The following is a 24481-nucleotide window of genomic DNA, read 5'->3' as shown; positions in this document are numbered from 1 at the left end:
TCTGTTTTTTTTTTCCACCTTGTCTTTGTGACTTGATGTTGGCTGTTTGTGTTAGCTGCAGCAGATAGACCCTTCTCTGGTTTTATCCCCGCGTGGTGTCCTTTCTCTGAACCCTCATAAGTGAACAGAAAAAACCCAAGCTGGAAATGAGGTTTGGTGGAAGGTGCTTCCCTTCAGGTGTTTTTATTTGACAGTGAGGGATCATACCTGATGTCTTTGGTGTGTGTGTCTGTGCGCACAGAGTAAATGTTATGTGGTACATGAGCATATGTTCCTCTTAAATCCTTCTTTTTAAAGCATGAAAGCCCTGTTCTGCTGCTGTCGTTTTCTTCCTCCCTTTCTCTTCCCTCACTTTCTCACTACCCCATACTCCATTATTTAACCTTTTTCACTTCTGACCCATTTTCTTTGGGACTTTTACTCAACCTCCCTTTCCCTCTCATCTTCAAACACTTAGAGTATTGCATTTTTAAAATTCATTTCCTTCCATTTTTCTTGGTTAAAAAAAAAAAGAAAGAAAAAGCTATCACACTTACATTTTTTGCGTTCATCCTTCTCCTCCACACTTTCCCCTTTAATTGCAGGAACCTAATGCTTATTATCTCTCCATTACTCTCCCCCCCACCCCCCAAATTTCTTCTTCCTCTGCTTCTTTTCTCCAGGCATCGCTTCGTTCCAGTGCTTGGCGGAGCAGGTCATGTGGAACCCACGGGGTCCTGACCTGAGTAACTGCACCTCCCCGTGGGTCAACCAGGTGGCCCAGAAGGTGAGACCTGGAGCCGTACCCCCTGGCCATAGGTCTGTCCCTTTCCTCTGCCCCACTGCCCTGGCCGGCCTCCCTGTCCACCTCCACGTACACATTAACATATCTCTAAGGCTGTCCTGATTAAAATACAGACTCATTTCAACTGGCCCTTCATTACAAGGCATCTGCTCTTAATGCTTAATTAACTCTATTTTTTCACTAATATACTTTAATTACAACCTCGTTAAATTTTTTTTTTTTAAATCTAGCTTCGGGTTTCACAGCTTACAAAGAACTCTGGATTGAAATTTTATTTAGTTTCACTTCAATATAATTTATTATACCTGTGCAGTAGCTCAACTCTAAATGATGCACCATGGTTTTAACAAAGCTGAATACTATTAAATTATTATACATTTCCAGATTGTGATACAACACACATTGTATTAATCTGATCATTTAGCAATTTTGACTGCAACCAGATTTCACAAAGTCCTAAACTATGTGAGTTAAATGTACACTTGTTAACACTGCTACGTTTTCTGCTGGAGAAGCTTTGAATATTTAGCCATGCAAACCGTCGATCGGCTCTCTTAAAGGTTTTTTAAGTGTGTGCATGTGCCTGGAAGGGTAAATAGCACCACTCTGAAAAGTAACATCATTGGAAGAGTCCATTATACCTTCTCCTTTTGGCAAAAATCAATTGCAATTGCAAGGCGCTTTCTAAGGGTGTAATTTGCAAGTGAAACCGTGCTAGGGAGAATAAAAACTTCATGATGTGGCCGTGTTTGTTTACAATGATATGGGAAAAGCTGCTAATAAAGAGGGAAATCTGATTACTGAACAATCAGCATGTAAACTGAGGGTTTTTTCTGTGTACACAGCACATGTGGTGTCTTGTGACGGTAGCATTCATGTGAATATTTGACAGTTTGGGATGCCGTGACAGATCAAAGCAAATCTGTTTTGTGAACCTTACACTATCACTGTATGAAAACAAGTGGGTATATGTATGTTTGTTGTTGTGTAGATAAAGAGTGGGGAGAACGCTGCCAACATAGCTAGTGAGCTGGTGAACCACACACGGGGTCGGATCCAGGCCGGAGACGTTAGCTCCTCCGTCCGACTGATTGAGCAGCTGCTGGATATACTGGATGCCCAGCTTCAGGCTCTAAGGCCTGGAAACAAGGAGTCGGCTGGACGAAACTACAACAAGGTAGAAGAAAGTGCAAACACATGCATATATACACACATACTCCCAAAAAATATTTAATTCAAGCATTAGAAAAGAAGGTTGAGGTTAATGTGAATTTACCCCTCGAGTGCACATACAAGGACTGTTAGGTTTTTAATTTACAATTTTTTTGTTTAGTTGTTTAATTCCAGGCTTTGTTTTTTCCCTTCCAGTTCCAGAAGCGAGAGCGGACCTGTCGGGCGTACATCCAGGTAGCTTTTCTCTTTTATCTGCCTGCTTTACATGCCTGTGGAGTAGGACTGCTCTGTGACTTAGAATAAATGAGGGAAGATAAATCCTTGAGCAGACTAGGTTTGTGGATGAGATTCCTTTTGCTCAGTGCTCTGTATTATGATTGATACTGCCTTTGGAGTCATCACTTATAGAATTTCTGGTTTGTGCTGAAGAGCAGCATGAGTAAGATTTGGAATAACTCCTGGTATGGCCATGCACAGTTTTTAAATGTTGAAGTATTTCCTAGAGCCACTAAAGATGAGTTACAGTTTTTAAATGCTCGTGGTGTACATAGATTTGAAATATGGGCTCAGCTAATGAAGAAGTCATCTGTCTGTGACACAATCTTAGCTTTGTTGCACTGTAATAAAGCTTAAACGTATAAAGCTGGCCTTGGCCTCGTTGTGTTGCACAATAAGGTACAATATCTGTCGCTCTGAGAAAATGTAATTTGACTATAGTATGAAAGGCTGCAGTTTGTGTTACTACACCCTACTGTGCTTTTTCAATATTTGTGCAATATCTCCGGTTCTGAGAAAGCTGTAATCTAATATCATGAAAAGGCCTTGTGTATGCTTCTCTGTAATGATGAAATGCGGCACTCTGCAGCGCAGTCTTTTATGTGTCTTGACCTGTCTGCAGCATACTGTAACATGACCCCACATCTTCTGATCTCAGTTGGTGCAAGATGAATGTAAAGGCTGCTCTGTAGTATGTTACTGTGCCATTATTTTTTTGTCACTCGCTGCAAGGTAGCTCAGGATGATAACCGCTGATCCAAGGATAAACCAAAAACACCCTGTGTCTTTTTTCTCGTGTAGCGGGTAGAGTGCATTCTGATGCTAAATTCATTTTCTTAACTGCAATGGTCTTTATTCTACACAGCAGTCAATCCTTCATTTTGAGAGGCCTGAGCAAGAGAATTACATGATTCATCAAGCAGGCTACTCCAATAAATTGGATAGCTGATACAACCATCAAAATTGCCATTAAATGAATTGTAAGTGTGAAATAGAATGGTAATATGTCTGACATTGCACAGTAATAAATGTAGTGCAGGGGAGTGGTGAGTTTCTCGGAAATTATAGTGGAATAGTAGACTTTGTTCTCTCAAGTGCTCATAGAATGTGGTTTAACTTTACAATAAAATACACAAAATGAGAAATTACCAAGGCAGTGATGAACAAATCAAGAACTAACAGGTAATTACTAAGTAGCTAATTAATAGCTAATAGCACTTCCTGAGAACCGAGAACAGACTGCTAGAAACAGTGTTAATGAACCAGTGTGTAATAATTAGTTACTAGAAAGCCAGAATTAGGTTTTCTCAGAATTGGGTGCTAAATGACACAAAACCAAGAAGCATAACAATCCTATTATGAACATGTAATGTTGTGTTCCCTTGTGTGCTGTTGAGCACAAGTCTAAGTAGGTGTTACCTTGATGTTACTTTACATTACAGTTTTGTGTCAACTCATGTCAAGTACACAAGTGGTAGTATGAAAATATAAAACATACTTTATTCAGTGCGTCTCCATTTAGCTCATGTTTAGAACTGCCCATTAATTAGTTAGTTCACCGTGTCCCTCTTTTGTCACATGTACTTCTTGGGTTTTGTGTGCCTTACTGTAAGGTGTTCTTAGTAATATTCACATTGGCTCATATTATTAATTCTATTAACACTAATAATAACACAACACCTCCTGCGTGTGCCAGGCGGTGGTGCAAACAGTGGACAACTTGCTCCGACCTGAGGCTCTGGAGTCATGGCAGGACATGAACAGCACCGAGCAGGCTCACACTGCCACCATGCTGCTGGACGTCCTGGAAAAGGGAGCTTTCCTCTTGGCTAACAACATGTATGGGAATCGCTTTTCTGACCGGGCCCCCAGCATTGGTAAGAAACAGCATTAATTGCATTAATTATAGCAAACATCTAGATGAACCCGACTGTGCCTCCAGCTTGCTGCTCTAAATTCCTTCTGAGTGTTTTTTTTTTGCATCTTTGACAGCAAAGTGGTTTTATTAAAATATCTGCTTTCTGTGTTTCCACCATCAGATCTCGAGGTGCATGTTGTAAACACAGAGATGGACCTGCAGGACTTGTCCTTCCCGCAGAATTACGCCAGTGACAGCACCATCCAGCTTTCAGCCTCTACCATCAAACAGTACAGTCGCAATGGTCAGCAACCCTTACCCCTCCCTGTCCTCACCCCGAGGACTGAAAAATTGCACTGTCCTGTTCAGCCCACTCTCTTATGTTTCCATTTGCATTTTCATGCAAGCTTAAAACAATCTGCATGCAGTTGACTAAGTTATTGGTTCATAATAATAGGCTAATCAGATTAACAAAAGCGCTGAGACAATTTCTTTTCTTGATGGTTTCTTAACAGCAGTCTTAATAGAATAGCTGGGGAGGCGTGTAGATTACAATCGGCCCCAGTCTGACAGAGCAATCTCAGCACTCCCTCTCCTCTCTCTTCCCCATTCCATTCCCTCGCTCCGTCTTTCCACCATCTTATCCCCCTCTCCCATCTTTCTTGTTTCTAACACCCCCCCACACACACACACACTCACACACACACACATGCACGCACACACTCTTTGTCATCCCGCCCCCCCACCTCTCCAACTACCCTCCTCCTTTCCATGGCCCCCTCATCCCTACCCTTTTCTGTTTTCTGTCTCTGCTCGGCTCTGCAGTGGGAACGAGATTAGAATGATTGAAACAAACGCACATGAAATATTCATATGGAATAATAAGAGATCTGTGAATGCTTGAGGGATGAATGTTCCATTGCCCTCCACATTAAATCTCGCTCTCTTCCACCAGTCAAAATGAAACGGTCCTTACCATCATTCTAACCTTCACTAACTCTCTCTCTCTGTCTCCCTTTCACTCACCCTGTCACTCCCTACTGTCTGTCTCTGCCACTCTTGCTGCCATTACCATATTATGCCCCCACTGCTGTATTTGGCATCCCTCCCTCTTTTACTATTCTATCTGTATTTTCCCTTTTCCTGAAACATCTGTTTTTTTCCCACCACTCACTTTACTCTTCACTCTTGTTCCCCCGTTGTTCCTCTTCATCTTTGTGTGTTTCTCTCCAATGCGCAGGACAAGTCAAGGTGGTGTTCATACTGTATAAAAATTTGGGATCCTTCCTATCCACCGAGAACGCCACAGTAAAGATGGAAGTGGACGGACTAAACCAAGATAAGAAGCGCTTGGCAGTCAACTCCCACGTAATTGCGGCTTCCATCAACAAAGAGTCCAGCAGAGTGTTTCTCACTCAGCCGGTGGTCTTCACACTCAAACACCTACAGGTAGCCTCATTTAAATTTTAATTGAATCGTCACCTTGATACATAAACCTTCGACATATTCCTTCATCCGTCTCTATGTCTTTTTCTGCAGTTGGACAACTATTACACTCCAAATTGCTCCTTCTGGAACTACTCTGAGCGCTCCATGACGGGCCAGTGGTCATCGCAGGGCTGCAGGCTGCTGGACACCAACGACACACACACCACCTGCTCCTGCAGCCACCTCACCAACTTTGCAGTGCTCATGGCTCACCATGAGCCCGATGTAAGTAAACAAGGGCGTGGCAGCAACACGGTTAAAATGGAAGCCGGGCAAATTTATTCAGACGTTCACTCGCGTGAGCATTAGCGTTCACTCACTCTTAGTCACACACCCTCACACACATGCACATTAATGTTTCTTCTCAAGGCTGACAAGCTCTTTGTTTTGAATTTTCTCTTTTTTTTTTCTTACTGCTTTCACTCCGACATTCAGGGAGGCACAGGCTTACAAATTCATGTCCCTCTACTTCTAGCTGACATTCACATGAATTTGAATGTCATGTATTATTTTTTTCAGGATGTCTTGTCTCTTGTCTTCACACTTTAGCTCCTTGCATATATTTACAAATATTAAATAAGGCAATTTGGCTCTTTCTCTCCCCCTCCCCCGTTCCATCCATCCCCCTATTGTTTCTACCGCGTATCTCCCATCCCCCCATTCTTCTAACTCTTTGTTCTTTATTTTTTTCCATCTCTATTTGTCTGATTCTGCTGCATTTCTATGTCCGTCTGCCTTCTCCCCACCCCCATCCCTCTCCACCATCTCAACCCTCCATTTTTTTTTTTACCCGACACTGCCCCATCCTCAACACCAGGGGCGGATGCACAAACTGATCCTTTTTGTGATCACCTGGGTGGGGATCGTCATCTCCCTAGTGTGTCTAGCCATCTGCATCTCCACTTTCTGCTTCCTGCGAGGCCTGCAGACTGACCGCAACACCATCCACAAGAACCTCTGCATCAACCTCTTCATCGCCGAGCTGCTCTTCCTCATCGGCATCGACAAGACTGAATACCATGTGAGTTTGCGAGCACACAAACTGATACCTGCAACAGCTGTTAGGTTTTTAGTGGTGAATATGTTTTTTTTTTTGCTTGTTTTCTTGGAAAGGAAATATTTTTTTTTTTATTGTTCTTTAAAAGAAGTGCAGTAACTTCTTATGACTTTTTCATTCCAAATCCTCCTTTAAAACTTCGTTGACATGCCTGTGCTCCTAATGAAAGTTTAGTTTTTATGTATTCCAACTTGAAAATGACAGAGTTACAGCATAACACAAGCGACTTTTTAACTTTTTTTATTGAATGACTAAAATTGAGGCAGTGTGTCATTACGTTACTCTATAAAACATTTACTGCCCCGAGTAATGAATTACCACTCAATAATATGCACAGAGCCAGTCACCCAGGGGGCAGCTTTTCATTTTTTCCCCCCCGTCAGTGTCCAGTACTATTAGCTGATAGTGACTCTTTTCTGTCCTCTTCTGTTTTTCGCTCAGTTATATGTCTTAACTTTTTCTTCTCCTTCATCTTAATATTTTCATCCCCCCTCTCTTTCTCCTCTCATGACTCTCTCCCTGGCTGCAACCCTCAGATTGCCTGTCCCATCTTTGCTGGCCTTCTGCATTTCTTCTTCTTGGCTGCCTTCTCCTGGATGTGTCTGGAGGGTGTGCAACTCTATCTCATGCTGGTGGAGGTCTTTGAGAGCGAGTACTCCCGCAAAAAGTACTACTATCTGTGCGGCTACTGCTTCCCCGCACTGGTGGTGGGCATCTCAGCAGCCATAGACTACAGGAGCTATGGGACCAAGAAAGCGTACGTGTGAAGACAGGCCTTTTGCACCTGCAGATTGAGAAGTAGGATTATGCTATTCCCCCAGCTGGAAATGTAATATGTAGTGCTTTGTGAACGGCTCTTGCACCTCCCCACAGACTGGGTTTTCTGAACACACTTAGCCAAAGCCTGATGATTAGCCTTCATATGATAATCCGCTGAGACAGGGAAATAGTATGCGCATGCCTGCCAGTGTGTGTGGATCTGTGTGTGTGTGTGTGTGTGTGTGTGTTTGTTCGTGGGTTTAGTTGCGTATAACTCTACCCTCTCCTCTGTGCCACTCCAGATGCTGGCTGCGAGTGGATAACTACTTCATCTGGAGCTTCATTGGACCCGTTTCATTTGTTATTATGGTATTAGCTTTACTGTCATACAGTATTATTTCCCTCCGTATTTTTCAGTCAAACCAAAAGTATTTCATCAGTATGCTTTCTGTGTGCAGTTATTAGCAGTTCAAAGTAAGTATTATTTTTTTTTAGAGTAGGCTGTAAATTTCACATCACATTTCGTTATTTCTCCCTATCTTCTGTCCTCAGCTCAACCTCATTTTCCTCATGATCACTTTACACAAAATGATCCGCAACTCTTCAGCACTGAAGCCTGACTCCAGCCGCCTGGATAACATCAAGTGAGTTCAATTTATTCAGTGAGACTCACACTTCTTTCTCTTCAAGAAAAATAAAGTTATACCAGATAAATCACACTGTCAGACAAATTCTGAAATGACTGAATTTTTCTATGCATAAATTCATCATTTGGTAACATTTGCTTGTCCACGTCCATCAGGTCATGGGCTCTGGGGGCTGTTGTCCTGCTCTTCCTCCTTGGACTGACGTGGGCTTTTGGCCTCCTCTTTATTAATGAGAACACAGTAATCATGGCCTACCTCTTCACTACCTTCAATGCCTTCCAGGGCATGTTCATCTTCATCTTCCACTGTGCCCTGCAGAAGAAGGTAACAACAACACTTGTGCTTGAAAAGTGACTGAAGTAAGACTTTATTATGAAACACCAGATGAAATGTAAACATATGGACAAATGGATGGATGTATAAGTCTGACTGATGTTCCGCATACATGTTCAGAAGGATCACATTAGGTGCCTTTTTGCTGTGGCTGTGCGATAAAAGCCTCTGTTGCTCCACATTGGCTTCAGCCTATTGAAACTAAGTGTTTGTGTTTACGAGTGACTCTAAAACCTGCCCGCTGTGCCCATGGTGTTATGTTTTTTTTTTTTTTTACAGGTCCATAAGGAGTACAGTAAATGTCTGCGTCACTCCTATTGCTGCAGTCGCACGTCCACCAACAGCTCCCACGGTTCCCTGAAGAACTCCGGCCTGCGTGCCAACAACCGCTACTACAGTGGCAGCCAAGCTCGCCATGCAGCGGCCCACAGACAGGTGCAGGCAGAGCAGACCCACAAATGAAATAGCTGCACACTAAAGCCATACATATCTTTTGACATAGGTTGTGCCACTACTGCCTTTTTCAAACTGTTTTTTTTTTTTTAGAACAAGAAAAAAATAAATCTGTCTGTGCAGCGAGATGATCAGCTTGTTTCAGGAGAATGAAATCAAAAATCAACTCTCTTGATAGTATCTGACTTTTTTTTTTTGACCGTGTCAAAAAGGATGTCAAAACAAAAGAAATAGCTTTAAAACCAAAGGAAACTTCCTCCCTCTGCAGCGACTGTATATGTTTTTTTCATTTAGAAGGTCTGTTATGTAAGATTCTGAAGCACAAAATGAGTGTATCTGTGGGGGTTTGATTGTTGATCAATACCAATGAGTCACAGATTACTTTGCAAAGCACTTGAATTTACTTACTTAACTTACGTTCCTGCCCACAGTCAAGTGCGATGTGCAGCAAGCGAAACACCAGTGTTATATTACATTTTGTGCTCGGTGACAGATTTAAAGTGTGTTATATCATGATTTATGATGCATTTATCAGATGATTCCGTTGAAAATCTGGTCTAATCAGTCAGCTTTGCTCTGTTCTGTTGTAAAAATTTTACTTTTATGTTTCCATCAATTACTGGCAGCCCTGTGCTTAGCAGGGTAGATGACTCATTTATAAAGATATCCTTTGAAGTCCATGTACTATATATAGGCACGGGCACCGTACAAGACATCCGGAATTACTGTACATGCTGGCATATGCACTACGGCACAGACACATACACAAACATTGACAATTAGTCCTCGCAATCAACAAACAAGCTTTCCCACAATGTAATAACATGCTTCCAAATAACAATTGTATCTGCTACTGCAATCATGTCCTACACATCTTGAGCTTATTAGCTCCCCTCATGATAACATGACAAAGCAGTGTGCCTCTTTACCCGACGCCTCAGTCTCTTTGTCTGGCGTGTTTGCCTATTGTTCTTTGCGGATTAGAGCGAGCCCTACAGTTTTGATTACAGCTGCCCCACTGAGTTGCAAAGTCTACCCGCCGTGTTTCTATATTTAACTTGTTGTGTGTTTGCTGCCACTCACTGCGCACTGCTCCTTCTTCCAGAGTCGGATCCGCAGGATGTGGAACGACACGGTTCGGAAGCAGACGGAATCTTCTTTCATGGCGGGGGATATCAACAGTACCCCGACACTCAACCGTGGTGAGACTTTCCCCGATCTCTGCTCTGTTTACTCTTCATTAAATTATGCACACTTAAATGCTCACAAATGCATATATTCTAACATGCTCATATAGGCCTACAAAACAGAACAAAAAATAAATAAATCATGAGAATAGAGTGGACAAAGCAAAGCATTAGAACCACAGGATGATGAAATATATGTTCATATTCCTGCTGTATTAACTATTGATGCAATTTGCCTTGCAGCCATTGAGCCAACCAGCAAATAGCAGTTAGTAGCAGCAATAGTGTAAGCTGAACAACATAATGGTTGAAAATCAGTTGGTGGATGGTGGGTTTCAGTTTGCAGTGTAGCAGCAGCTGCTGGTCAGTGAAAGCACTTAGCAGAAGCAAAAATATATGGAGCTCAGCTGCTCTGTTATGTAAATATGTGTGTAGTCGGTTTATGTGAGTTCATGTTTGTGCATTAATCTTTCAAATGAGCTCCGGCTACTGTAATTAAGCAGATTTAGGTGTAATCAAAGTCAAAAAAAGAGGCAGAGAGACCACTTGACCACATCACATGAATCACAAATTATTTTTTAACTTTCCATTACCTTCAGAAACGGTTATGCGGCCATGTCCAGGGAATGTTTTGACATTGAAGAAGAACCATTTGTCTTCTGCTGTATTTGTCAATTTCCTTTGTGCTTTTCAATTTTTCAGTTAAACAGTATTGCAGAATATTTTGTCACAGTGTCTTACGTGGAGAATTGTATGTTTTCTGACATTATTATAAAAAAAGAATATCTGTATGCATCTGTGCCTCTCTCCCCATATATGTGTATATATATATATATATACCCTCCATAATTATTGATATATTGGTTTTATTACTGGTTAAGATCCTGATGTTCTTTAGCTTCTAGTAAATTCAGTTTTTTTCTAAATAATATATGACCACAATGAAAAAAAAGAGGAAAATTCAACCTTTAATTTAAGTGCATTTATTCACATCCTCACAATCCCACATTAAAAAATAACTCTTTTACATCAAATCATGTGTGCCACAATTATTAGCACCCTTGATGTTAAGACTTTGTACAACCACCTTTTGCCAACAATTCATCTGAGTTGAGTTGAAGGTTACATTTTTCTACAATTTTCCGTGTGAGAGTATGTTTCTGCAATAAAAATTGAATTTATTTTAAGGCTTTTAACACATCTTAAGTTTAAAAACAAACAAAAAAAATGGGGGCAGAGAGAGAGGATGCAGTAGCAGTGTACTATGACTTTAGCAAAAATTGCCAGCCCCAGTTTTCAACTCTGTCCTCCCAGCATTTTATAGTTCCACGAGATTGATCACTTCCAAATACACTATACTGTATATACACACCATGCCCTCTTTGCCTGTAACTCATGTAGTCCCCTCTGAATGTCACACCGCACATGAATAATACTCCAGCAATTATTTAAGATCCGAAGACGTGAAAAATATGTGTCCCAGCCTCAGCAACTGATGGCGTCATCGCTGCAGCAATCAGTGACACTGAGACGATCAAGGTTGGCTCAGGTTCCAGATTGGGCTGGGGGGGTGTTGATCATGACACAGAGGCAGTTGCTAAATCAGCCGTCACTCTCTATGCTAATTTCATCCATTTTGTTTTTAATGAACTGATTAGCGTGTGAGCGAACAGGGGGTAATTATTCTAATTGAGGAGAGTGACAGGAGCAAGGCAGGGGGTGAGGAAGAGGTGTGCTCTGAGTGAGCTGGATGGATGAGAGGTGTGTGTATATTATGTCTCTGTGTGTGTGTTTGTGTGTGTGTGTGTGTGTGTGTGGCCGGGTGGGTCGGTTTCCGGGGCTTTTCGTCACGATAGAGCAATCACCAGGCCTGGAGGAGACACACTATGTGGATCATTCCATGGTGCACTGTCAAACACAAACAACTGTGCTGTGAAGCCTTTATTTTCTGTGCTTCTGAGAAAAGTTTGGCAGAAAGTGAAAGACGAAAGGGAGCGCGGCGGGGAGGGAGGGGAAAAGGGAGACAGAGAGTAAGTCGCTATCATGGAGCAGTAATTAAAAAGGCAAAATCTGGAGGAGAGATGCTGCATCGTTATCACTGGTATCTCAGATCTCTTTGATTTCCCCACTTCACTTCTGTATGAACCACAATCTCTTCCTGACAATAGTAATCTGTCCAGAAGAAAAGCCATGCAGCGCTAACACACACACACACACACATTGCCTCCCATGTTTCCCCTTGCCCTACTTTTCCTCCACACTTAAAGCTAGTTCCTTTAATTTTCTACAGGATATTCCTAGGAGGTACACACAGACAGCTAATCCCAACTAATTTGGTGGTGTTTGAAAAAATTCTGGCATGAGGAACTGAGAAAATGTGGTTGAGTCAACACAGCGAAGCAAGCCAGAGAATGAAGGGAGAGGGTTTTTGTGTGGCATGCCAGAAAGATGGACAGAGGAAGTGTAGTGAGGAGGGAAAATGACAAATAAATAGCTGTCTGTGAGTGCGTATTTTACTTTTTTAGAATTCCCAGCTCCCTTGCTGTGTGATGAACGGTAGGCTGGAGACCTGAAGGTTGCACTTTGCCTCGGACGACTCTCTGTCATGCTGTCCTATTTTTAATTTCATGGCATTTCTGTTCGAGTTGCCTCAGGCTGGAGCCATACATGGGCATTATACAACATTCTCAGTGTGCCATTTCTTTGAATTATATTTGTCTTGTAGTGGCATTCACATTTCACTGTGAAATTAACTGTGTTTCAATGGCTGCACCCTTAGACTACATAATGGCATGCATTACTGTTCTCCCCCATCTGACTACATTGTCAGGAGCCAAAGGAAAAAAAAAAAAAAAGAATGGCAATGCTCCAAACAGTACCTTTCCCCTGCAATTGTATTTTTACTCAAAGGTTACAATCTGCAGGCATAAACACTGAGGACAGCACTGTGAAATGCATTACTCCATAAAGCACTGGCATAACAAAAATAACCCCATCTGAATAAACAGTGAATATTTTTATGATTCCAGATGTTATTAGAGTCTGGAAATGTGAATTTCACAACGTTACACCTATTGTGCGCCATGTTTCTATGCTCCCTATTGCATACATTTAAAGGAAATTTACGATTATGTTTATGATTATGTTCATTTCTTGAATGTTTGTGTCTTGCAGCGACCATGGGAAACCACCTTCTGACGAACCCGGTGCTGCAGACTCGCACTGGTACCTCTCCTTACAACACTCTGCTGGCTGAGAGCTTCACCCCGCCCTCACCTGGTGTTTTCAACTCGACCGGTTAGCTCCTCATAAACACTTCAGTCTGTGTGTGCAGACGTGTCAGCACGTGTGTGTATATACAACACGCACTCAGCTTGCTGTCCTTCTGTCTGTTACTCTGTCAGTAGTTGGACATGGTATATGCACACTCGCTGCTGTTGAGTACGTGCGCGCGTGTGTGTGTGGGTTTTTTTTTTTTTTCCAGACTATGTAGCTGTCAGACGGATTCACTAGGCTGAGCAGAACAGAGCCAAGCAGTGCCTACAGCCTAACCAGCCATCTGGTCAGATCTTGAATCTTCATGAGAACAGCCACAAATTGATTAGGAGTTTAGCTACAGCTGTGGCTGCCAGAAATCTTTAGGATGGTTTTTGTGTTCCCAGGCAGAAAAAAAGTAGTCAGCTTACCTCCTGATGGCCATAGAAAGGGCTCAGACAGCTCCGTGGGTAGGGACAGTCCATCTGGATGTAGGTCGGTCAGGTGTGAGCACTCGCTCTAAGTGTTTCTGTGTGTATGGCCTTGCTTCTGTTGCTAACTGAGACTCAACAGCCTGATAGCTGTTTTATCGCATATCTGTGTTCCCACTCCACTCTTTGGATGGCCGTTACTGCAGAATTAGACATGTTTTGTTAATTGCTCCATTATAGTACCAATAGTCACTGTGTGTGGCCGGTTTTTGGCTGAGTGTGCACCCACGGAGTATCAGGCTGAGTGTCTGAGGACCGAACTTTAAGGCAGCGTTTCTGTTAAATATTTTAAAGCCTCTCTGCACAATACGTCAAGCCTGATGGCCACGGGCCTGGCAGCCAAGTCATTTTTAGAAGAGAGTGGTAGGGGATAGGGAGAGCACTTCATTAGAATGTCTAATTACCCATACCACCACTGTAGAAGAACGTTGATTAAAGTCATACTACACATTAAATTTTTAAAATGAACACGTTTCTCACTTTTTAGGAGGCTGTGGCTTTTGCTTTGCTGTGATGGTAATTTGGGAGAAAAAGCACAGCATCTTGGGTGTGTGGAAGAGAATTCATAAAATAAACATTACTGCTACTCTACAAGGTTCTGTATGAATTATGTATGTATCCAGGTATCGCTGACAGTAGTAAATAAATATCCAGAGTATTTTTCTGAAACTTAGATCTACTGTAAATGTTGGAGGAATATGGTGTCAAACAAACTGGACCTAGTTGCATAAATCAGAGTCAATGTGACTGTGCATGTGTTTGGGCGTGTGGTAGGAGTTGGTTTGATGTGACAAGAAGAGAGAGAGGGGAAAAGGGGAAGACAGGAATATCTTTTACACCATTCCTTTTGAAATGTCTTGAAAACAAATGCATCCAGTTATAGCTGCATCAGTAAAGAACACTTACTTGCTGTTGTCTTTCTATTTATTCACTCCACATGACTTTCTCTGGGATGCACAGGAACCTTCCGTGACCCAAGTAGGTGTAATTAACATTTTCTTCTCTTACTGACATTTGAATCTCACTGTATGATAATAATACCCAAACCCTCTGTCTGTGTTTGGGTCCAGAGAGTACATTATCTAAAGCCCGTGACCCCTGTGGAATGGAAACCCTGCCCTTGAATGGTAACTTCAACAACAGCTACTCCCTGCGCAGCGGCCCAGCGAGTGGAGGCGGGGGCAGCTGTGATTTCCTTGGTGGTGGCGGTGGTGGTGGTGGTGGCGGCAGCGGCGGCGGAGAGAGTCCCCCGCCGATGTTCAATCCTCGTAGCTCAGAGACCCTGGGAGGGGGAGGCATCCGACGAAACCTCTCCGATGCTGCAGCGTTTGAGAAAATGATCATCTCTGAGCTTGTGCACAACAACCTGAGAGGTGGTGTTGGAGGAGGAAGCGGAGGAGGTGGAGGTGATGTAGGGGACAGAGTGTATGGGAGCCTGGCCAGGGGACGTCCTCACGGCGGGGTTGGTCGGGGGTCAGCTGTGGCTGGGCCCGAGCTGTCTGTGAACATGGATGAAGACGAGGACTTTCTGAGAGAGGGACGGCAGCGTACACCGCAGGATGTAGAGCTGCTTTATAAAGCTCTGGAGGAGCCCCTGCTGTTGCAGCGTGCCCAATCAGTCCTCTACCAGAGCGATCCAGAGGAGTCGGAGAGCTACACGGCCGACCTCACAGAGAGCCTGGGCCACAGCGGCCACAGTGGCCAGAGTGCTGGCGGGCAGGGAGGCAGCAGAGTGCCAGACTCCCCTGCTCGTGACTCCCTGTACACCAGCATCACCAACCTGCGAGACTCACCCTACCCTGACAGCAGTCCTGAGCCCCTGGAGGTGGTGCCTCGTTCAGCTCAGCCCCCTGAGGAGCTGTACTACAGCTCTGGGAGGCCCGCCTTGGGCTCTCGTGGGGCCCCCATGCAGACCTTCCACCAGGCTCCACCTCGGAGACCGAGTGGGGAGGGACACCAGGTTCAGGAGCCTGTCCACAATGAGGGAGATGGACAGATGCAGCTCGTCACCAGCCTGTGACTGGAGCCTTTAGGAGGAAGTTGGGGACTAATGTGATGGCCAGAGCCTCCTCCTAGCCCGTCTCGTTCTCGCGTCTCTCCACTTTCTGCTTGTTTGGTTGCCTTTCTTTCTCTTGACGTTTATTAAATAACATATGAGTAAACAGAATGACCTTCTGGGGGAGTCGTGGCTGACTCTGCAGAAGCAGCCTTTATCTTCAACCCCCTCCCCGTTTATGGAGATGAGTGATGGGTGTTTTTCCACAGAGTGTTCAACGGCTCTGTCTAACCCCAGTCGTCCCCAGTTCTTTTGGTACCCTAAGGCCAAGTCCAGCACTCTGAATGTACCAATCCACCCCCTTTACCTTTGGATATTTCAAAACTTTAAAACTTTGTTAAAGTTTTTTTTATGTAATTTCTCTTCAGACCTGCCTCGGGAGATGGGAATATCATTTTATATTTTATCTCATTTCCCTTTCTTACCATCCATAGGTCTTTTTCGAGTCATCATTTGATAGGAGTAGTTAGCTGTGGAGACAGGGAATATAGTAGACTATTATAACCTAAAAAATGTCTCACAGAAAGCTCTTCATTGTTGCCAAAAATATCTTTTATTGAGCCAGAACAGAAACTAGAACATTCACAAGGCAAACAGACACACACACATATACACTCACTCATCTAGAAGTGCTCATTACTGAACATCAAAAGTGAAAACAGTACTCCACCTAAGTAAAAGGGAGCACGAGCTTTTGTTCCAAGCAGGCAGTGGGAGCTGATTCAGTGTAGTTGCCTTCATTTTCTCTTGCTGTGAATTGACGACTCTGTACAGAAGTGGAGTAGAGATGGAGACAGAGACTGAGGAGGCGCTGCACCACCCCTCCAGAGATGGAGAGCCTGCACCCATAAGACTGGCCGATCCTCTCCACTGTTCTCTCTGGTTGTTTGCTTTAGGCATTTGAAAAGTTAAATGACTGCCTTGCTATTGTTTTGAAGAGAGTATTCAATTTGTTGATTGGGTCTACATCCTCTAGGGGCTGCAAGTGTGGATTGGTGTTGCCCCCTCCCCTTGTACTTTGCTGTTAGAGCCTAGCCAGTTGAAGTGGACTTGAGTACCGCGTGTTTTTGTGACGAGAAAGACTGTAAACGTCACAAACGCACTGGCCGACCAATTGGTGTAACCGTGTACATAGGAACCACACGTGAATCTACTTTATTCCTACTATGTAAATAGAGACACCAGATGATCAAAAGCAACAAAAAGTAATAAATACTATGAAAATGACTTCTTGTACTGCAACAGACTTATGAAAGAAAAAAATAAAATGTTTTGGAGTTTGTGACCTGAATGATACACTCTATCTCTCTCCCCCATTTGCTTGATCTCTCACTCTCTCGCTCTTCTGTGCCCCAGCAGCGTGTCATTCGGTGAAATTCCTTAGTTTGTCCGACGGCAAAGAGGAAGGCAGAGATAGAGAGAGATTAAGATGTGTGGTAGGTTTTATTTATACAAATGAAAAATGGAACAAAAAAAAAGAATCCTGGCACAATTTTTATGTGATATAATCCATTACATGTTGTTAATGTTTGACCTTTGACATTCCCAGGGTGGAATTACCAAAGGCAGTGGGAGGTGCGGGGTAAGCGAGATAGATGTTGTCAAATGTCAATCTGTGCATCACAAGCACGGTAAAGCATTGTGGGTGAACGACAGCAACCACGAAGTGATTTGGTTTGTTCTTGTATTATTTGGAAGATATAACCAGATTACATACTTTTAACAACATGGGTTTTAGCATGTATGATAATGACATTTGTTTTGCTATCAGAGAATATTGCATTTTGCTGTTTCTTAAAGATAGTTTCAGCATTACCCCAGAGCCTAATGTGACAATTCATTATTTTTCCTGTGTGCATGTGTTTGTGTGCATGTGTGTGTAAGTACGAGCATATCTGAGTGGCTGGCTATGTGTGCAGTGTGTCTGGTTTGTGAGCGAGTGGGTGTCGTGCACCAGACTTTTGTGTGTGCACAGGCTATTTTTGTGACATGACTTGAATGCACATCAGATGGGGAGGGAGGGATACTCATCTCAGAGAGCTGCCATTACTTTTTCCGCCTCAAATGGAAGTTGCTCTTGCTGTGGTGTTCAGGTACAAGAAGGGCAGGAGAAATCAGGCTGCCTCCAGAGACATGAGGTAACACTTTACCATGAAAATGACAAGCAGGGTTTGACCGATCGGGAGGAACATGTTTCCAATATGCCACCTTATGCAAGCAAAATTAGCTGTCAAGAGAGAGTCGCTCATGAGACTGCCTTCATCCTGCTAAAATCTATTTGACCTTTAAAAAAAAAAAAAAAGAGTTGGCCTTCTTTTACGTTTTATTTATAGGTATTTGTTATGGTTTATTTATCGCTTTTTATGAATGTGTTTGGAATATTTATTCACATTGATTTATTCATGGCATTGTTATTTTTATTCTTTTTTTTTTTTTACTATCTCCTAAACCTGCAGCAAGCAAAGAGTGTGATATGTGGACACGACGTGAGCAGAAAATAGATGCATCTACTGCAGTGTGACATTTGGCGAGGGCCTGAGTGTCCCACTTCTAAGAGAACCCAAAGGACAGCTTTTAGCTGTGGCTCCTGGGGCTGTAAGAGAGAGAGAGGGTTAAAGACAGATAAGGGAGAGGGATTACAAGGATTTGCCACCATTTCTTCTTGTTATTGTAATCACTTGTGTAAGTAACATTGTATGGGCTGCGAAGCACGATGAGGCTCAAAAAGAAGGCCCCGGTATCATCACTTGAGCCATAGGGAAAACGTACAATACTGCTCTGATGGTACACGACTTGGATTTGCAGCTGAACCAAGAGAACTGTCTGTGTTTACAAATGAAAAGACAATATGCACATGTATTCTGTTCTGCTGCAGTGCCAGACAGGTGAAGTGCAGATCTTATGGCTCAGTGGTGGGGCACCGTACCGAGACAGCGCTCGCTGGTCAACCGAGGACAACTGAATGTATTTTAACAAGCAGGACTGAAGATAAAACAATTCACTCCAGGGTGTAAGTGTTAATGGGAAACACAAGATGGCCATCATTATCTTTATCCTCACTGTTCTCATCACCATCATCATTAACGCCATCCTTCCCTCATTGTATTTGACATAACTTGCTGATCCTGATCTCTATACTGCTCAGCTGGGTCTCACCCAAGGGGGAGAAGCACTGTTTAGACAGACACTCCCCATGAGAGGAGGAATGTGCGTCACCTTGGGCCCGCTTCTCTTTTTTTTTTCTTCTCTTTCCAGCACCTCTAAGCTCCTTCCCCCCTCCCCTCTCCCACTTCCAGCTCATCCACATTTTAATATCAATCTCAATGGACTCCATTAGTGCGGTACTTCTTTGAGAGTGTTAATTTGTTTTGTCAAAAGCTTTGTTTATCCCAGATTAATATCTCAATAAACAGAGGAGGGCTGTACTGTGGTAAATGATAGCGATTATACAGTAGAAAGTCCGCGGCCCACGCTGTCGGACGGAGGCTCGCACAATGGGAGTTTCTCCACCATTCAAAGCCCTCCAAACCTCTGATTACAATAATAACACCGTGGGTACTAATTTACTGGTGAGCTCACCCTCTTTCTCTCTCTCTCTCTCTCTCTCTCTCTCTCTCTCTCTTGTTTTCTGTCTCTGTTTGCAAATGTTTTACACAACTCCCTTTCCATGCCAGTGGAAAGCCTGACATGTGTGTACTTCAGTGGTTGTGTGGGAAGTTGTTTAAAAGGTAGGATGCCCAACCTTTGACACAGTGCCGTTTCACTCCTGCAGCTTAGTGTCAGTGGAGAGTGAGCTGTGGCATTGTTCAGTCTATCATTAGACAGTGGTCCCAGCAGGCCAACGGTCTGTTCACTCGCAGTTAAACCTTTCACACTCAGACATTTTTGTGTGGTCCATATAACGCCAGGAGGGTGGTTCGAAGGGGGCAGGATACTGGTGTGTGAGTTCAACAGCAGCAGAGGAGCAGAAGGTCATTATGTCTGCAAAGACTGGCCTGAGAGGAGTCAGAGCGGGGACAACATCAGCAGAGATGTCACAGATGTCACAAATACATGGCCACAGGCAGCAAGAGAGGGAGCATGGCTGGTGGTTTGCAGCGAGGCTGTGCAGGATTGTATCTGGAGATAAGGAAATGGATGTGCTGCTTTGTTTCATATGGCTTTCTATGGCTAGTGCTTTGCGGACCAGAGGTTATCACTTTATGGTTTAAGCTGATCAAGCTGGCATGTCAGATCTCAAGTTCATTCATGAAGCAGATCTGCTAGTAGAGGAAGGGCAATGACGTGACTGCTGTTTGGTCTGATGGATGCTTCTTGAAATGTGAAAATGAATCCACTGCATCAGCCAATTATTGCACGACTATTCGAGTGCCTGCAAATGTGACAGGATTTTCCTAAAGAGATTTCTAGAAAGAAAAAAATAAATGATTATAAAGTAAAGCTATTTTGTTATTGATTTGTTTTTACATCGCCACATGACTTCTATATGGTACTTGGAAGGTAGTTGCTGAGACTATGTAGGGGAGTTGCATTTACACAGCGATGAAGATTTTGCTCTTTGTCTTTTGTGTTGAATGGAGTTGTGTCAGCATTTCAGGACCGTGGCCATCTTTGGTGCACAGTTGGAACCATCAACACAGGGGCTTATGGGTATTATGCTGAGCTGGTGAGACCTGTTTTCATTCAATAAGACCCCAATGTCCACAACCAAAACAAACATATCTTTTATCTCACTGACATGTATACAAACAGGTTAAACAATTTTATACAGTGAAGTGGAGAAAGGTACGATGGTAAACGTTCATTCACATACATCATTAGCAGGCAGAATTCATAGGTGTAATGTTTTTTTTCGGTTTTCCTCCACTGGGTGCACTGTTTCTGAGAGCGGGGAGGAGTTGATCTGTGCCTGCATGTGTCTATCCTTGGCTGTCGTGATCTTCATCCCTGATCGTCCATGAGACAGGCCAGGAAATGCAGCCCCACTCAGTCTGTCATCAGAAGGAGAATAACTGGCTACAGGTGATGTGAAGGGGATATTCTGAGTATCAGCTAAGGGCTGTATAAATAGACTCGGTACAGTAGAATCTGGTCAGTATTAGACATCCCTGAAATGCTTAAGCTTGTGGAAATTAATGACCGGGTGCCAGTGGTTTTGCTCAGCAGGCTGTATGCCTTGATAGAAGGAACCGACATTGTGCCATGTGGAGTTTCCACATATAGCACCGTTTCTAGAGCTTTCTTTGATTTTTCTTTGAAATGGATAATTTATCATGTACCACTGAGACATTTGTAAACTAAGGTAAATATAATGCTTTGGTTCTGTTTCTGTTTTCATTCAGGAATGATGTTCATTTCTCTTATTTGATTTTTTTTTTTTCCCTCACAGTCATTGCTTTGACAGTTGTCTGGGCCAAAGGGGATGATTTTCTGTGAGTGTTTCCATCATTGCAGGTCAGACCGACCTTGTATCAGCACATATTAATAAAAAACTATTGAAAACATACACTGTTCATGCTTGCCGATTTCTCTGGTAACATATTCAAGGGGCTGAACTGTAGTGTGTGTGTGTGTGTGTGTGTGTGTGTGGTCGCGAACTGATGTATGGCATAATTGCTTGAGTACTTTTGTATGTGGCAGTGTGATAAGAGGGTAACAGCACACAGAAATTATTAATCTTCTGCTATTCCATATGCATATAAACTTCAATATGCCTTCCTCACGATTCAGACTGGAAATGAAAAGATGTCTTTAAGCACTAATACAGTGATTATGTTTTATTCATGCACTATCCTGCAGGTCGCTACAACGTTGTGCTGTTCATTTGAGTACCATAGGAAGCAGGGGACTGAAGTCAAGCAGCCCAGCCCCTTCCTGAGTCAGCTCCCCTTTGAACCACACAGTATGCATATGCAGATTTGACCTGGTGGTTGGGATGATGATTTTGTCAAACACTGGTCTGTATCCAAAGCATACTTCACAAAGTGATCAAAGAGGCGCAGGGAGGGGAAAAAAAAAAAAAGCAAGCTGTCAGTTTCAGAGACAAAACCCAGACCGCTGATATTTGGGCAGGGACTAATAAAAGCTTTCTGCACTCAGAGTGAGGGGTGGGAGGGGGGACGGGGACGGGACTGCTTCAATACTAATCTGGAGAGAGTGAGGCTTTGTTTCACTACAGCAACCCTGAGTCAGTATTACCAAAACGAGCTACAGCGGTGCTTTCAGCCATCTCATATGCGTGTGTACGTACATGCAGACCGGTGGGCATACTTGCTGTGCTGGATTTGGCTTTACAAAGCATCAGTCAAGGTTAATTAATCATACGGTGTGGTGTGATCCCTGATGTAATCTTTTAATAACTGCGGTGTGAGTATAGATTACTGACTTATGAATGCAACACTGTTTGCTTGCAGCTGTCTAGTAAGCCACAGCAGCACACAACAGTAGGCGACCTTTAGCACACTCCAGAGTAAGCATAAACATTGTGATCAGCTAGATCAGTTAAGGATGATACACGTAAGTGTCCGGGTTATTGCAGCCCATCTACTGCAGCGTTCCTTAAGCCCTCCTATCCCCGATGTGTGCTCAGTGTTTATCTCCTGCTGAGTTTGGTTTCATGACTACAGTCAAGAGCGATAGGTAACTAATTAACCAGTGTCCAATTATTATGTGCATCAGGGCATAGAGTGTTCATCTATAATTACAGCTTTCGTTCAGCTTTACCTGGTCCATAGATCTGTTTTTTCACAACAAACTGTATGTATGCTGTACATGTATGATGATGTGTGATGACCTACCCCCTACCCATCCACCCATCTGTCTAGCGCCTGCCTTGCTCATATGTCCTTTCAGTGAAGCTCCCTGAGAGGGGAGGCTCTCAGGCCTTGACCATTCAATCACCCTCTTTTTTCACCGGCACTACAGTAACACTTTCACACGTGTATCAAACATGAGCAACAAAGCTTCTAACCCCGGCCACGCTCACTTCCCGGCTCTCAGTCCATTCGAGAGGTAAAAAGGGCATTGCACATTTAGGGAAGCTTAAAATAGAGTCAGACATTGACAAACCAAGACTCACAGCAACTGTCAGCAGATCCCGGGAGATAGAGAAAAGAGATGTATTAAGTTCAGTCTCAATCACTGTGTGTTTGTGTGTTGCTGTAATTACTACCATACATCAAGCCACAGGGGCAACCAATCTTTTCAGTGCTATGACATTCAGTATATAACACCTAAATTACCAAGTGATGTGTTATGTACTTAATGCCCCTTTATTGGTTGATTAATAAACCAGGACAGGATGCTATAAAATACAGTGATAAAACCAAACACAAACGCTGATTGCAATGGACTTGATTTATTTACAGTAAAGCATTTTTATTTTAGATAGATAGATAGATAGATAGATAGATAGATAGATAGATAGATAGATAGATAGATAGATAGATAGATACCTTTATATAGTTAAGTTTATATATAGATAGGTCTAGGAAGCCATTGCAATAAATACATATTAATTACATTTACATTACTCAACAAAAGTAACGAGAGGTAATTATGTTGGCCACCTTCCTCTGTGTTGTCGCACTTATGATTATTTACTGCCCCCTTGTGGTTTACAAGTTGAAAAGTGTTGCTTTGCATGTAATAGCTAAGAAACCAAGATACATCCAGGCAGTGAAATTCAGAGGGCATTCCATTTATTTCAAATTTGATGACAAGAATGCGATTTTGTTTTAACACATCTATTGTAGTTACTTCAGCATTTACAACAATTTCAAATAATCAATTAAAATACAATGCAACTGATTAAATAAGCAATCAAATATAGATATGCAACTGTACTAACGGCAACATTTTTGAATCCACAAATGTGGAGTGAAATGCAAGCTGGTTAACTAATATAGAATAACGTGTTATCAATAAAAAAAAAACAAGGAAACTGTCATTCAGCTGATTGTAAAAGAAAAAGAAAAGAAAAACAAAACATTTACAAACATTTCATTGCTATATCATGCAGTGGTTATGGAGGCAAGCTGTGTATACTTGTGATTGATCAGAAATTATAAAATAAGAAAAAGAAAATCAAGTGCAACAAACTCAAGCATAAATCAAAACCACATAGTTGTATGTAGAATCCCTTTAAAACTAGACATTTTATATAATATCTTTTTAGTTTAGGGACATTTATATATACTGTATTTATATTATAACTCTTATATATGACTCTTATATATGACTCTCTTACACAGATAGGTCAACATTATGTTTTCTCACAGCTATATAGGAAGTACTTTTTCTGGTATGTTTTTAGTCCACCCATCCGTCGGTCAAGCCAAGCATTTAATATTATCTGTAACAAACTTCCCATTATGCATTATGCATTTTTAAATGAGACTAGTGTGTTCCATTTCGTCCATCAAGCTACACTGGGATTACTGCCAGGTGATATAATCATCTGGCGAAATGTAATAACTAGTGTGCATTTAAATGTAATGACCCAAATCAATATGTTATTCGACCTGTTGTAGATATATATATAGGAAGATTGTACTTGTAAAGAGAGAAAAGAATTGCAGGTTAAAAATAATCTTTTACACAAAAATGCTTGACTTGACACCAAAGGAGATTCCAGTAAATGTACTCCATACTGTGACTATCATT

The 24481-nt window shown here is 42.5% G+C and overlaps 1 protein-coding gene across 1 annotated transcript in view; it reads left to right on the top strand.

The window, feature by feature from the left end:
• Positions 1 to 17102, top strand: part of adgrl1a (adhesion G protein-coupled receptor L1a) — a 38029-nt gene extending 20927 nt beyond the window's left edge. The window contains exons 8-26 of the mRNA XM_008291176.1: positions 663 to 766; positions 1776 to 1961; positions 2153 to 2191; positions 3930 to 4110; positions 4273 to 4395; positions 5332 to 5540; positions 5631 to 5802; positions 6392 to 6600; positions 7173 to 7393; positions 7698 to 7764; positions 7948 to 8039; positions 8198 to 8366; positions 8655 to 8783; positions 9934 to 10030; positions 13190 to 13312; positions 14722 to 14739; positions 14832 to 14978; positions 15039 to 15161; positions 15240 to 17102. Of these exons, the coding sequence (XP_008289398.1) occupies positions 663 to 766; positions 1776 to 1961; positions 2153 to 2191; positions 3930 to 4110; positions 4273 to 4395; positions 5332 to 5540; positions 5631 to 5802; positions 6392 to 6600; positions 7173 to 7393; positions 7698 to 7764; positions 7948 to 8039; positions 8198 to 8366; positions 8655 to 8783; positions 9934 to 10030; positions 13190 to 13312; positions 14722 to 14739; positions 14832 to 14978; positions 15039 to 15161; positions 15240 to 15781 (2951 nt within the window). The 3' untranslated portion in view covers positions 15782 to 17102. The remainder of the gene's footprint in view (positions 1 to 662; positions 767 to 1775; positions 1962 to 2152; positions 2192 to 3929; positions 4111 to 4272; positions 4396 to 5331; positions 5541 to 5630; positions 5803 to 6391; positions 6601 to 7172; positions 7394 to 7697; positions 7765 to 7947; positions 8040 to 8197; positions 8367 to 8654; positions 8784 to 9933; positions 10031 to 13189; positions 13313 to 14721; positions 14740 to 14831; positions 14979 to 15038; positions 15162 to 15239) is intronic.
• Positions 17103 to 24481: the final 7379 nt, after the last annotated feature.

This window comes from Stegastes partitus, unplaced genomic scaffold (assembly GCF_000690725.1).
Source record: "Stegastes partitus isolate 25-593 unplaced genomic scaffold, Stegastes_partitus-1.0.2 Scaffold721, whole genome shotgun sequence".
Lineage (NCBI taxonomy): Eukaryota > Metazoa > Chordata > Actinopteri > Pomacentridae > Stegastes > Stegastes partitus.
Note: the sequence above shows the minus strand (reverse complement) of the source record. Positions and strands in the feature narration are given on the sequence as shown.